Below are 12,905 nucleotides of genomic sequence, written 5' to 3' on the forward strand. Positions count from 1 at the left end.
ATATCATGTTTAATACCACTTTCCTTCATAATGTGATCCATATAGATAATGAATAACAGAGGGGATAATGTACATCCATGTCTCACACCAGATTTAACATTAAACCATCTTCCTGTACTTCAATTCTAACTGCTGACTTACAACTCAAATAAAGACTAAGTATTGCTTGATATAATGCCCCATTGACACCATATAACTGCAGCATATTGAATAGCTTCTCTCTTGGTACCTTGTCATATGCCTTTTCCAAATCGACAAAACTTAAATACAGATCTTTGTAATATTCCATGCTTTCTCGACTATTTGTCGTAAAGTGAAGATCTGATCCTGACAGCCTCTATTTGGCCAGAATCCAGCATGTTCTTCACCAAGCTTTTCTTCAACAATTCTCAACCGTTTCTCAAGTATACTTGCATAGATCTTGCCAGGAACACTCAGTAGGGAAATACCTCTGTAATTCTCACATTCAGTTTTATTTCCCTTATTATATATGGGTACTATGAGAGCTCTACTCGAATCATTGGGAATTCGTCCCTCTGTCACAGCCTTCTGAACTATGCAGTGCAGCCACTGTAAGACTCTTATACCACCTTACTTCAGCATTTCTGGTCGAATATCATCTACTCCTGCTGCCTTTCCACAGTTCAAGCCTTTGATGGCTTTTTCTACTTCAAGTATGGATTGTTTTTTACCACTGTGATATCACTGCTTGTTTTATTTAGTAATTTTTCAAAGTAATTACTCCATACTTCAAGGATATCTTTTTCTACCATTTTCATGTCACCTTTATCATCTCTAACTCCTTTTGCAGCACTCTTTCCTCCATTCCTAAGCTTCTTCAACAACCTCCAGAATATTTTGCCACCTTCTTGATATTTATTTTCTATATTCTTGCCAAAGTCCTCGCATGACTTTTGTTTAGCTAGTTTTACACAGTGTTTAGCATTCTTGCATTTGTCTCTGTATTCTCTAAGAGCACAAGCTGACTTATTTGACAGGAACTTTTGATATGCTTTTCCTTTTCCTTCACTGCCTCTTTAACTTCCTGTGTCCAACAGGGAGTTCTGATTTTTTTATCCTTGCAGACAACCTCAACACATGCCTCTATCAGAATCAATGAATGTTTTCTTCAGAGTTTGCCACTGAATCTCCATGGTTTGATTCCTGTTCTCAAACTCTTTCATTTTTTCTTCAATAATCTTTGTGTATTTTAGTCTACAGTTCACATCTGGGAGCTTCTCAACTTTTATTCGCTTTAAAACTTTCTTACATGTTATTCTTTTCAATATGAAATTCAATTTTATCCTGCTCAAGACTAAATAGTGATCACTTCCAATTTCATATCCTCTGTACACTCTGGTTTCCTGCACCAGGGAGAAAATATCACTATCAACAAATAACATAGTCAATGAGATTTTTCTTATTCCTAGCCTCTTCTCTCCATGTGAATTTGTGCACATTTTTATGTTTGAACATGGTGTTAATAATAACCAGTCCATGTCCTGAGCAGAAATCCAACAGATATTTGCCATTATTATTAGCTTTGCTCTTTTCTCCAAATTTTCCAAAAATATTTTTGTATGTCACACAATCATTTCCTACTCTGCTATTTAGATCCCCAACAAGGACCAACTTTTCCTTTTTCATTGTGTCAATTGCTTTTTCTAAAGCCTCAAAAAATTCCTCCACTTCTGCCTTAGTAGAACCTTCTGTGGGACCATAGGCACAAATAAGTCTCATTGTCCAGTTCCCCATTCTCATATTTGCCCACATTACTCTACTCGAGACTGACTGCCATTCAAGAAGATTAGCCTCATATTTTGTGTTGAATACTATGGCTACTCCTTCTTTTCCTTGATTGTCATTGCCTGAATATAACATTTTGTATTTATTGCTCAGAAAGATCTCACCAGTTTTGGTCTTTTTTGTTTCAGTCACCCCTATTATGTCGATCTGGTACTTATCTAATTCCTCAGCTAGCTCCATTTCTTTGCCATTCAGGCTACTTATGTTGATAGTACCATTGATTTTATTTTTTTTAAGATGCTAATTCTGATTTGGTTTGATTTGATTACAGCGTATGCATCTGTTTCAATTTTAACCAATAAAAATATTTGATTAGTGTAACAGTAATGAAAGTGTATTAGTTTAATTATTTTTTTAGTTGGTTAGATATTCATTTCATACCCAGCCGATTTTTCTCATCTGTCCAAGATGGATTGTGAGTCCTTTAATTCAGGATTTAGGCAATTATGCAGTTGGCTTTGTCAATCCTCTGCTGCATTCTCTAAGAGCATGTGTTTATGCTTGTAGATCTGTGTGTTCATGGGGGTCAATTTTGAGAGATGTAAAACCTGAGTTTCTTGAGTAAAAAAAAAAAAAAAAAAAAAAAAAAAAAACCTCCATCCCTGTATGTGACTGGCTAATTCACCATTTAATTGAAAACACTCGATAAAGGTTCTTCATGGCATAGATGGGATTCAAATCCAGTTGCAACCAAAGGGCTCGTCTATACTAGCTGAGTCACACAGTTTCAGATATACAGGGTGTTCGGGATAAATTTGACAGTTTCGTAAGGAAAAAGAAAATCTTCTTTGTATCTATTAAATTTAATGAATTGACAAAAAAACATTACAGGCAGAGTTAATTACAATACTATCAACAAGATTTACTCAAAATAACCACCATTAGTATCGATCACAGCTTCAATTCTGCTTCGGAACCTCGAACAAGCTGATGCTACAGTCTCCCTGGGAAGGGCTGCACAAACTGTTTTAATTTTATCCATTAACTGGGCTTTTGTATTACTGGAAGTGCGATTGGTGTCTTTTTCAACTGCGCCCCATACAAAATAATCCATGGGGTTAAGGTCTGGGGAGTTTGGAGGCCAAACATTTGGACTGGTGAAGTCGTAGAAATTTTCAGACAACCATTTTTGACTTTTCCCAGAGGTGTGGCAAGGGGCCTAATCCTGCTGCCATACATACGGCCTACCATTGGCTACCCTTGTTATCCAGGGCTTGACTACAGTTAGCAACTCCACGAACAAAGCCCGAATTCCAATGCCAGGGTTCTTCAACACCTGTTCCTGCAGATTTGCAAGGAATTCTGCTGTACGAACGCAATCAGATCGTCTGCTAGGGATCTTTCTTCTTGCTACATCCTCGTAGTCACCATTGCAAGTCTCTAGTTCATGCCTGATTGTTTTTACTGTATTCAGGGAGCATTGGGCAGCAGTCGTAATATCCTTATTTTGATGGCGGGCACGAATCATCATGATACAAGTTATTCTCTTCCATGATTCAGGTGGGTTCCAGCTATCCATCCTTTCTGACATCTTGTATATGAATGAAGAAGGGTCCAAACTTTTAAATGAAGAGAAGTGTGTGTTAATACATGTAACTTACGGAAAAATATAATTAATTATAAATATGTCAAATTTATCCCGAACACCCTGTACATACATGTTATAGCCATTTCACAAACATATGAAGTTATAGCCATTTCACAAACATATTGTGAAATGGCTTAGAGGATGGTTGATGGAAAGATACTACAAAGGCCTGTGACTATTGGTGTGTTGCAGGGCTATGTATTTGTGCCACTGCTATTTAATTTGTACATTAATGTAATTGGAAATGATCTGAGAGGAAATATTCAATTGTTTGTTAATGATTCAAAATTGGATAGAGCAATGGTCAATAAAGATGTTGTTAAAATTTTTGAGGATGATTTAAATAGACTGGAAGTATAGGCAAATAGACATCAGTTTAAAATGACAACTGGTAACACATAATACAGATAATGCATTTGGGATGAAAAGATTACTAGCTGTGTATCATATTGATGAAACTATACTCCAGGAAATTGATGAAGCTGGAATTTGGGGGATATTGGTGAATAGAGAGTTGAAGGTTAGAGGTAATATTGCAAAAATTGAATGAAACTGCTCATCACATTACTGGTTACTGAAGAATGATAGCAGGTTGTCTCTTTATAAGGCCCTGATAATTTGGATGAAATCCAATTATCAGGGCCTTATAAATTATCAGGCACCCCCCCCCCCCCCATCTTGACTATTTTGCACAGATCCAGACACCTGGATTTCTTGGGGATGAGAAGGAGGTGGAGAGAATCCACAGACCTGTCACCAAGATGGTGACAGGTCTGTGGATTACTATTACTATCCTTATAAAGATCTGTGGAAAGCACCTTTATAAGGATAGGTTAAAGATTTGTGGGTTACATAAATTGATTGATAGGCAGAAAAGGGATGACATAATTGAGACATACAAATTACTGAAAGGTTCTTACATAATTAATACAGATAAAATTTTATAGAATTGTTCTGGTGGTGGGAGAACTAGGGATCATCCTTTGAAATTGAGCAAGAGTTTGAGGGCTAGATTGGAGAGCAGTGAATGAGTGAAATATGTTACTAAAGTCTGCTGTGGGTGTGCTGTGAATGAGTAAAAAGCAAAGTATGATAAATGTCATGCAAATATTGGATGGTGCTTGTGTGGGGCCTTGCTTGATGAGTCTATAGATTCCATATAGTAATAATAATAATCATAATAATAATTAAAATTCCTTAGAACATCTGCATCAGGACATACATTCCTAATTTTTCATCAGTTATTTTATTTCTAGCACAGAACTAGTTTGGTGTGTACAGATTTAGTCACTTACTTTTAAGGTAATGCGCATTCTGGAGTGGATCCAGAATTGAGTAATTAAGCCAGATTCTGGAATATCAGTTATGAGGATATGTTGAGGGAAAGTGGTCTGTGGAGTTTGTGAGGAGATTTTCCAGATTAATACAGAGTAATTATGCATATAAGAGAAAGGGAAAGAGGAAGAATGCAAAACTGTCCTGAAAATAATACAAAAGAAGATGAGCAAGGAAGTGAGGAATATATTTTATGTGGAAAATGGAGTGAATAAAATGTGTGAATATTTTGAGTTTGGAGACTGAAACATTTTCCTAAATTAAAAATTTAGGAAAATGTTTTTTTTATTTTTTTTATTTTTTATTTCCATATAAGTAACTAAGTTTCAGCAATTGCTACTTTGGGCATGTGTGTGTGTGGTTTGGAAAGCCTCTCACATTTGGCCATTTGGAGAGAGGTCATTCACAGTACTAACATTATAGGTTAATTACTGTACTATAATTTATGTTCATGAGATAATACTAGTGAATAATTTAAAATATGAAATTTGGCCCTAATATATTATTATATAATTTGAATTTGAATTTGATTTAATTTAATTAGAAAATCATAAATGTACTTAATTATACCAAATTATTATATAGTTCCAATTTTATGACATTTTATTTTATTTCAGATATTAATGAGTGTGATAGGCGATTTGGTCCAACTGGTCAGTGTGGAGAAAAAGCAAATTGTGCTAACACTCTTGGTAGCTTCACATGTTCCTGTCCTCCTGGGTATACTGGAAATGGCAGATTTAAATGTCAAGGTTAGAAATTAGGAAGAATGTCATGACTAGTTAATAGTACCTTAATATTGAACTTACAAATTGCTTTCTAATTACAAGTAAAAACAATATTACCACACTTATGTTAGAGGATAAATGTATTATGTTGAATTTTGGCATTTGTTTATAATCTTTATTGATATTACATATGAGTTTATATGCACTTTAAATGGTGTATGTTATATTTGATAAGTAAAAAAAAATCGAATTTTTCCTTTTTTTTTTTTATTATAAGATATTAATGAATGTTCACAAGTGTTTGGACCTAATGGCAAATGTGGAATCTCAGCAATCTGCACAAATACTCCAGGTAGCTTTGAGTGTCGCTGTCCACCAGGAACAGTTGGAGATCCCTTCTCAAGATGTAAGTAACAGTGATTAACACTGAATGATTAATCAGGTTTGACTCATAGACTTTTTATTCATTAAAACTGAATGTCTATGAGTCAAACTCAGTTAATCATTCAAAGTTGATATAAATTACTCATAGTGAAAAAAGAAGTATTTTTTGTTAAAAAAAAAAAAGAAAAAGTAATTAACTCTTAAAAAACATAATTATATATGGTCTTTATATAGCTATTAAAGCAAGTCTAATTTTATGAGGAACTCATAAAATCATTTATTCATTTATTACATCACATCACTTATTATAACACATTACTTAAAAGTTTGAGCCAACATCCTAGTTAGTGCAATTCCAAGGAAAATTCACTATAGCCATCTTCTGCTATAACAATTTTTTTGTCCCTATGAGTTTGCTGTAGTGAGAGTTGCCTGTACCATCTATGCAAGAAATATTTATTTAAGTAAACCAAAAAAAGTAATGGTACATAACTTTTTTTTTTCTCAATCATGCACTAGAGCAAGGTGACAAATTCACTGGATAAGGGAGATGCATACACAGTGGTATACAGGCATATCCTAGTCATACGACACGTTAAGTTCCAGACCACTGTTGTATAGTGAATCACTGCCTTTTTTTTATATTTTTTTTATAAGCTGCATGTAATTGGTTTAATAATGTTTTTAAGCAATCATGTCATGTATGTGCATAAATGACATAAATAAAGCATTTATTTATTGTCCTTTATTTATGGCAATAACAATCAGGGAAAAGAGTAGCTATAGTATTCAACACTAAATATGAGATTAATATTTTCATATTTCCTGCCATTCAAGAAAATTATTCTTATATTTGTTGAATACTTTAGCTACTCTTTTTCCTGATTATTATTGTCATAAATAAAGCATTTATTTATTGTCATTTATTTATGACAATAACAATCAGGGAAAAGGGTAGCTATAGTATTCAACACTAAATATGAGAATAATTTTCTTGAATGGCAGGCAATATCAAGTAGAGTGATGTTTGCAACTATCAGAATGGGGAATTTGACAATGAGACTTATTTGTGCCTGTTGTCCCACAGAGGGTTCTATTAAGAAAGAAGTGTAGGATTTGGAGGCATTAGAGTAAGCAACTGACACAGTGAAAAAGGAGGTCTTTGTTGAAGATCTAAACAGTAGAGTAGGAAATGATTACCAGACATACAGAAATCTTTTGGGAAAATATGGAGAAAAGAGCAAAGCTAATAATAATGATAAGTACTTATGAGATTTCTGCTCAGGACATGGACTAGTTAATAGTAATACTATGTTCCAACATAAAAATGTGCACAAATTCACAAGGAGAGAAGATGTAAGAAATCAGAAAAGTCTTATTTGACTATGTTATTGTTGATAGCAATGTTTTCCTATGGGTTCAGGTCACAAGACTATACAGAGGATTTAAAATTGGAAGTGATCATCGTTTAGTCTTGAGCAGGATAAAATTGAATTTCATATTGAAAAGAAGAGTATATAAGAAAGTTTTAAAACAAATCAAAGTTGAACAGCTTTCAGATGTGAACTGTAGACTAAAATACACACATATTATTTTTAAAAAAAAATGAATGAATTTGAAATCAGCAACCAAACCTTGGAGATTCAGTGGCGAATGCTGAAGAAAACATTGATTCAGTCAGAGTGGCATGTGATGAGGTTGACTGTAAGGATAGAAAAATCAGAACTCCGTGGTAGACTCAGGAAGTTAAAAAGGCAGTGAAGGAAACATATTGAAAGTTCCTAGCAAATAGGTCAGCTTGTGCTTAAGAATACTGAGACAAATGTAAGAAAGCAAAGCAGTGTGTAAAACTAGGTAAACAAAAGTCATGGGAAGATTTTGGTAAGAGCAAAGGAAAAAATATCAGGAAGGTGGCAAAATATTCTGGAGGCTATTGGAAAAAGCTTAGAAACAGCGGAAAGGGTATTGTAAAAGGAATCAGAGATGATAAATGTGCTTTTTCACATAGGAATGATGTAATTTTTCATGTAGTACTTTCATAATATCCTGTATAACCCCCCCCCCCCCGGAGGTATATGTCTGGAATTTGATGATGATGATTATTTATGTCATATATGCAAACAAAAAATTTAGAATAACATTGCAAATGAAAAAGTTATTTGGAATAGCTTGGCTTAAGGGAACGCACCAACCAGTATGGTCATCATTCTACATTATTAGAAGTTTTTTCATTTCATTAATAAGATTGTTACGTTTATAGATAACTGTAGTATTAACTAATGTAGCACTTTTCACTTCACTCAGAACTTTTATTTTGTTTTAAACAATAGCGGCAATAGTGCAAAGCAAGTTCAACATGTGACCTATCTCAGTGTCCAATACATCATCTTCGCTAAATTTAATAATTTTAATCTTAGTATGTAATGTAACTAGTTTTCTGCATCTTTTTCTTTTTACTGGAAGTCCTTACTTTGAATTTTATCTGCTGTTATACAAACAACAATCAAATAAACGAATAGTTATAAACAATTTATAGAGAATAGGTGGATAGAGAATTGAAATTTAAAGGACACATTGCAAAACAGCACAAAGAAATACCACTATACTAAGAAGGGCATTGACAAGTAGCAATAAACATGTGATCATTCCACTGTACAAGATTGATTACACCACATCTGGACTGCTGCACATAGATTTGGTGACCCGCATTTCTCGGTGAGAAACAAGCTCTGGGAAATAACAAAACAGTACCAAGTTTGTGGAATACTGACTATAAAGACAGGTTGAGTGAATGTAATATGCAGAGACTAGTAAATAGGCAGAGGAGGGCTGATATGATTGAGACATATAAATTGTTATGAGCTTACTAGATAGATACACGAAGTTGTGAGTCCAAAAACATTTAATCAGGTTAAGATTAGGTATGATAGACATTATTTCTGTTAGAATTATCTTACTATTGCCTCCCTCAATGAGGCCCGTGACTTCAGGAGGTTTTTGTGTAATAATAATAATTCACAGTGAAACACAAAAATCAAGCACAAATAGCCAGCACTGAACTCATAATGCACAAAAACTGAATATCGGTTGATTCAATAGAGTGTCATATCATTAAAATTGTCATATGAGTGAATGAGCGTAGTATTAATGGACATTAGTCATAATTGAAAAGCATCATATGAGTGGATTGTCATAAAGCAAAGCATCGTAAGATGAAGTATTACTGGTTAATCAAGAAATCAAGAAAAGTTATTCTGATTCTTGACAATTTTGCAGCGTACCCTCAGTGTTCAGAATGTTTGACAAACATGAAAATTGACAAAACAAACAGCTGGAATTTCTGCCTGCCAACACTACATCCTTGATGCAGGCAATGGGAATAATAAAAAATGTGAAGATGTTGTACCATACAAAGTTAGTGAATCACATCCCAGATGCAACCTGAAGAAAATATACTTACATAATTTTCCATAGCCAAGGAAGTGAGTTTAGAAGTTAACCTCCAGGGTTACAGTTTGTTGCTGATAATTGGAGAGTAATAAGCAATAAGACAATTCAAAACTTATTTTCACTGTGTTTTAAAGCATTCAGGCTTAGAGATACCTGAAACAGCCAAAAGTAAATATTAAGCCATTTCAGAAGTGCAAAAAAAAGTTAGAAACTATGAAGAATTTGAATTTATTGAAAATAATGTTGAATGTTACAATGATAATAAAGATTGTGAAGATGAAATATTTGAAAGCATTCTATCGAAACACCAAGATGAGGAATTAGAAGACAAGGAAAGTGATGAAGATGACACATCTGAATTTGAATGAGTGACTACACAGAATACCAGGAAATTTATTGATCGTTACAATGATACTTCATACAGAAAACAATTGTCACCACTAGACATCTGTGGTGAATTTGTGCTCTCATAGTCAATCAAAAAAGAACGTGACAGGATATACTAGATAAATTCTTCAAGCAATAACTGTTAGGAACTAAAAGTTGAAAAGTAATTATGCACATTACTATTAATTATTTACATGAAAACACAAGGATGAGTAATACTATTTATTTAGTTCAAGTCAAATATTTTGGCCTGAAAATTATAGGCCATCTTCAGTGGCAATGATCAGCTAATTGTAAGGTAGAATGAAAAAAAAAATTAATGATGTGTTATTCTGATATTCTCGTGAATCATAAGGAATCATCTATCCTACTTTGGACAAACTGGATGCTGATAAATCTGGTTTGGCTCAACATGAAATAGATGTAGACCATAATATTTTTTGGTTTGAAACTCATCTACTTCATCATTGTCTGTACAAATTCGAGCATTTGTTTAAAGAGAGTGCTGAGGCCTTGCTTCACCTCCGAACTTGAATCAGAACGACTGCCTATTTTTATCTAAAATATGGTAATGTCTTATCGGAATAACATATCGTTAAAGTTTTTTTTTTTACAGTTATGATTAACCTATGTTTCCTCAGTTATACCATTATGCTGTTGTAGTATAACATCACATGGCTCCTTCTGTTTCAAATCATCCATTTTTTTCGTATTCTACCTTGTAATCAACTATCATTGCTACTGAAGATGGTCTGTAATTTTCAGGTCAAAATATTTGGCTTTAACTAATCACTCATCCTTGTGTTGTAAATAATTAATAGTAACTCTATGGCACAAGTTTTTCTAAAAGAGTAAACTAATTATGCATATGTTTGTCATGTAAATTACATGTTATATAAATGAAATGTTTAAATATCAAATATTTTCTAATGTGTTATGTACACATTATGTTTTAATAGGATTACGTTGAAAGTTTTAGAATAACAGACATATCCTTGAACAGGCGATTATTTATGTTAGTATTGATAATGAGAGAAATTTAAGTACATATTTCGCTATTATAATTTATTTGAATATATAATTTGTTGTTCGTTGCTCAGTGAAATGTTAGTTTGCTTTTTATATCATTTTAACTATTAACATGAAACTTCACATAATTGGAGCAGCCACTTAATTGGACCAAAATGCTCTAGTTCCAATGAGTCCCACTGAACTGGAATCTACTGTATAATAGTATCAAAGCATTTTCCTAACAAAAATCTAAATAAATGGATTGTATATAGTTTAATATACATTTCTGCATTTGTAGTTTATCAATATGGTTTAAAATTAAGATATCTTCACGGGACTATGTACAAAAAAAGAAGAATATTTTGAGAAATGGAGACAAAGAGTATTGTTTAAATATAGATCAGCACACTTCTGTTCATTACCTCTGTAATTACAGGAGGAGAAGGAAATTTTCATTTCTCCTACTTACTACACAGTATTCACTGAAGAAAGCATTTAGCTATGGCATGATGTTTAAGGTTTGAAATTATTTTACACCTTTAAATTCATTCTTGCATGTCCATATGTAAGATTAGATTGCATTCTTTATTACAAGTTTGTTTTTACTTCCAGGACGTAGAGGAAGTGGATATGTTTTTTTTTTTTTTTTTGTTATCATAAAAATAACAGCAGCATATCACACCTGATTCAGTGTTGAAATATTAGTAATTTCATTCAAAATCCACCAAATTTTGGTATTATATTGATTAATTATTAATTACAAAAGAGATTAATTAGACTTGACTAATTAAAGAGATTAATTAGTCAAGATAATGTGAATTATCTTGACTAACTCAATATGTAAAGGATAATTGCATAATTTAAAGAAATCTCTATGGATATTTGTTCAATTAATTTGTTTAATCCCTAAGGAATCCCATAATATGTTTGTATGTTATATATATTTTATGTTGAATATTTATATATGAATGTTACAGGTACAGCTGTTGTGCAATGTTCAAATGACAAATCATGTCGGGGACATGCAGTCTGTAATAGCAGAAGTCAGTGTTATTGTCCAGAACCATTCTTTGGAGATGATTGTAAACGTAAGTTTAATTTTTTAATACCTATAGTTTATTTTTCTATAATCATTATTAATGAAATTTTACAGATTTTTGATTTGTAGTACTAATAAGTGGATATACTTTTTTGATTTTTAGATCCTTGTGACGATATTTTTTGTGGTGATCATGCAAAATGTCAGTTGGCACAAAGTGGACTTCCAGTTTGTGTATGTGCTCCAGGTTTTACTGGCCGTAGTAATAGTCTCCCAGGGTGTGTTGGTAAGTGCTAGGCTTACCAAGTAAATTTAAAAGTTATTCTTTTTTTTTTCTTTCAAAATCAACTAAATATTCTGTTATTAAAATAAGACTAATAAAATTAATGCAAGAGCCTGTGTAGCTCAGTGGATGTGGCGTTTGCATACCATGGTGCTTGACCGCACGAAGGAAGACTTCTTGGTTTCGAATCTAGTTGACGACTAGAAGAAATTTTTCTCTTTTTTCGACCGGTTCCCAAGTTAGTCAATCTCTGGCACGGGCAAGCGGCTTTTTTCTCCCTGAAACTCGGGTTTTTCATCCCGTAAACTCAAGAAATTCGACTGTAGAACCCACATTATTTCAGACATTAAATACGAGTGTTAGGGACCACGAGATGGTGACACTTATTGAGCCATCTCTCTTCACTGCGTGCCACTTAATTAGTGATAGCTTTGGGCCAGCTATCTCTGATTGGGTATCAGTGGAGATTGAACTGCCCACTCAGTCTCCAAAAGTTAGATAGGACTAAAACGGCCTCACCTACTCTCTATATACGGGAATAAAAGACATTAGCTGATATATGATATATAAAATTAATCCTTCTGCTCCAAAGGTCCAAATAATATTAAAACTATCATTGAATATTAATTTCAGCACTTGTAATAGTTTAGTATTCCTCTGTTCAAGAATAGTCAATTTTTTTCCTTTATTTCTCTGTTTTTATTTCTATTTCCAATTGATGGAGGTAAATCTTATTTTTCTTTTTATGTCAAATTTTTGTTGTATGGTAATGAATTTGAATTTCTTGGTGTGTGCTGCATACACATGCAGTATGTATATAATGCCACACCTGATTCAGTATAATGTTTCAGTCATATAATATTGATGTATATATTAGATATTGGATTACCGAAA

At 33.1% G+C, this 12,905-nt stretch overlaps 1 protein-coding gene across 1 annotated transcript in view; it reads left to right on the top strand.

The window, feature by feature from the left end:
• Positions 1–12,905, top strand: part of LOC150101923 (uncharacterized) — a 1,001,066-nt gene that overhangs the window by 209,348 nt on the left and 778,813 nt on the right. Inside the window, exons 18-21 of the mRNA XM_090399931.1 lie at positions 5,347–5,481; positions 5,735–5,863; positions 11,667–11,777; positions 11,892–12,014. Coding sequence (XP_090256057.1) covers positions 5,347–5,481; positions 5,735–5,863; positions 11,667–11,777; positions 11,892–12,014 — 498 coding nt within the window. The remainder of the gene's footprint in view (positions 1–5,346; positions 5,482–5,734; positions 5,864–11,666; positions 11,778–11,891; positions 12,015–12,905) is intronic.

This window comes from Typopeltis vanoorti, chromosome 11 (assembly GCF_054136105.1).
Source record: "Typopeltis vanoorti isolate ZY-2024b chromosome 11, IOZ_Tvanoo_1.0, whole genome shotgun sequence".
NCBI classification, from domain to species: Eukaryota; Metazoa; Arthropoda; class Arachnida; order Uropygi; family Thelyphonidae; genus Typopeltis; species Typopeltis vanoorti.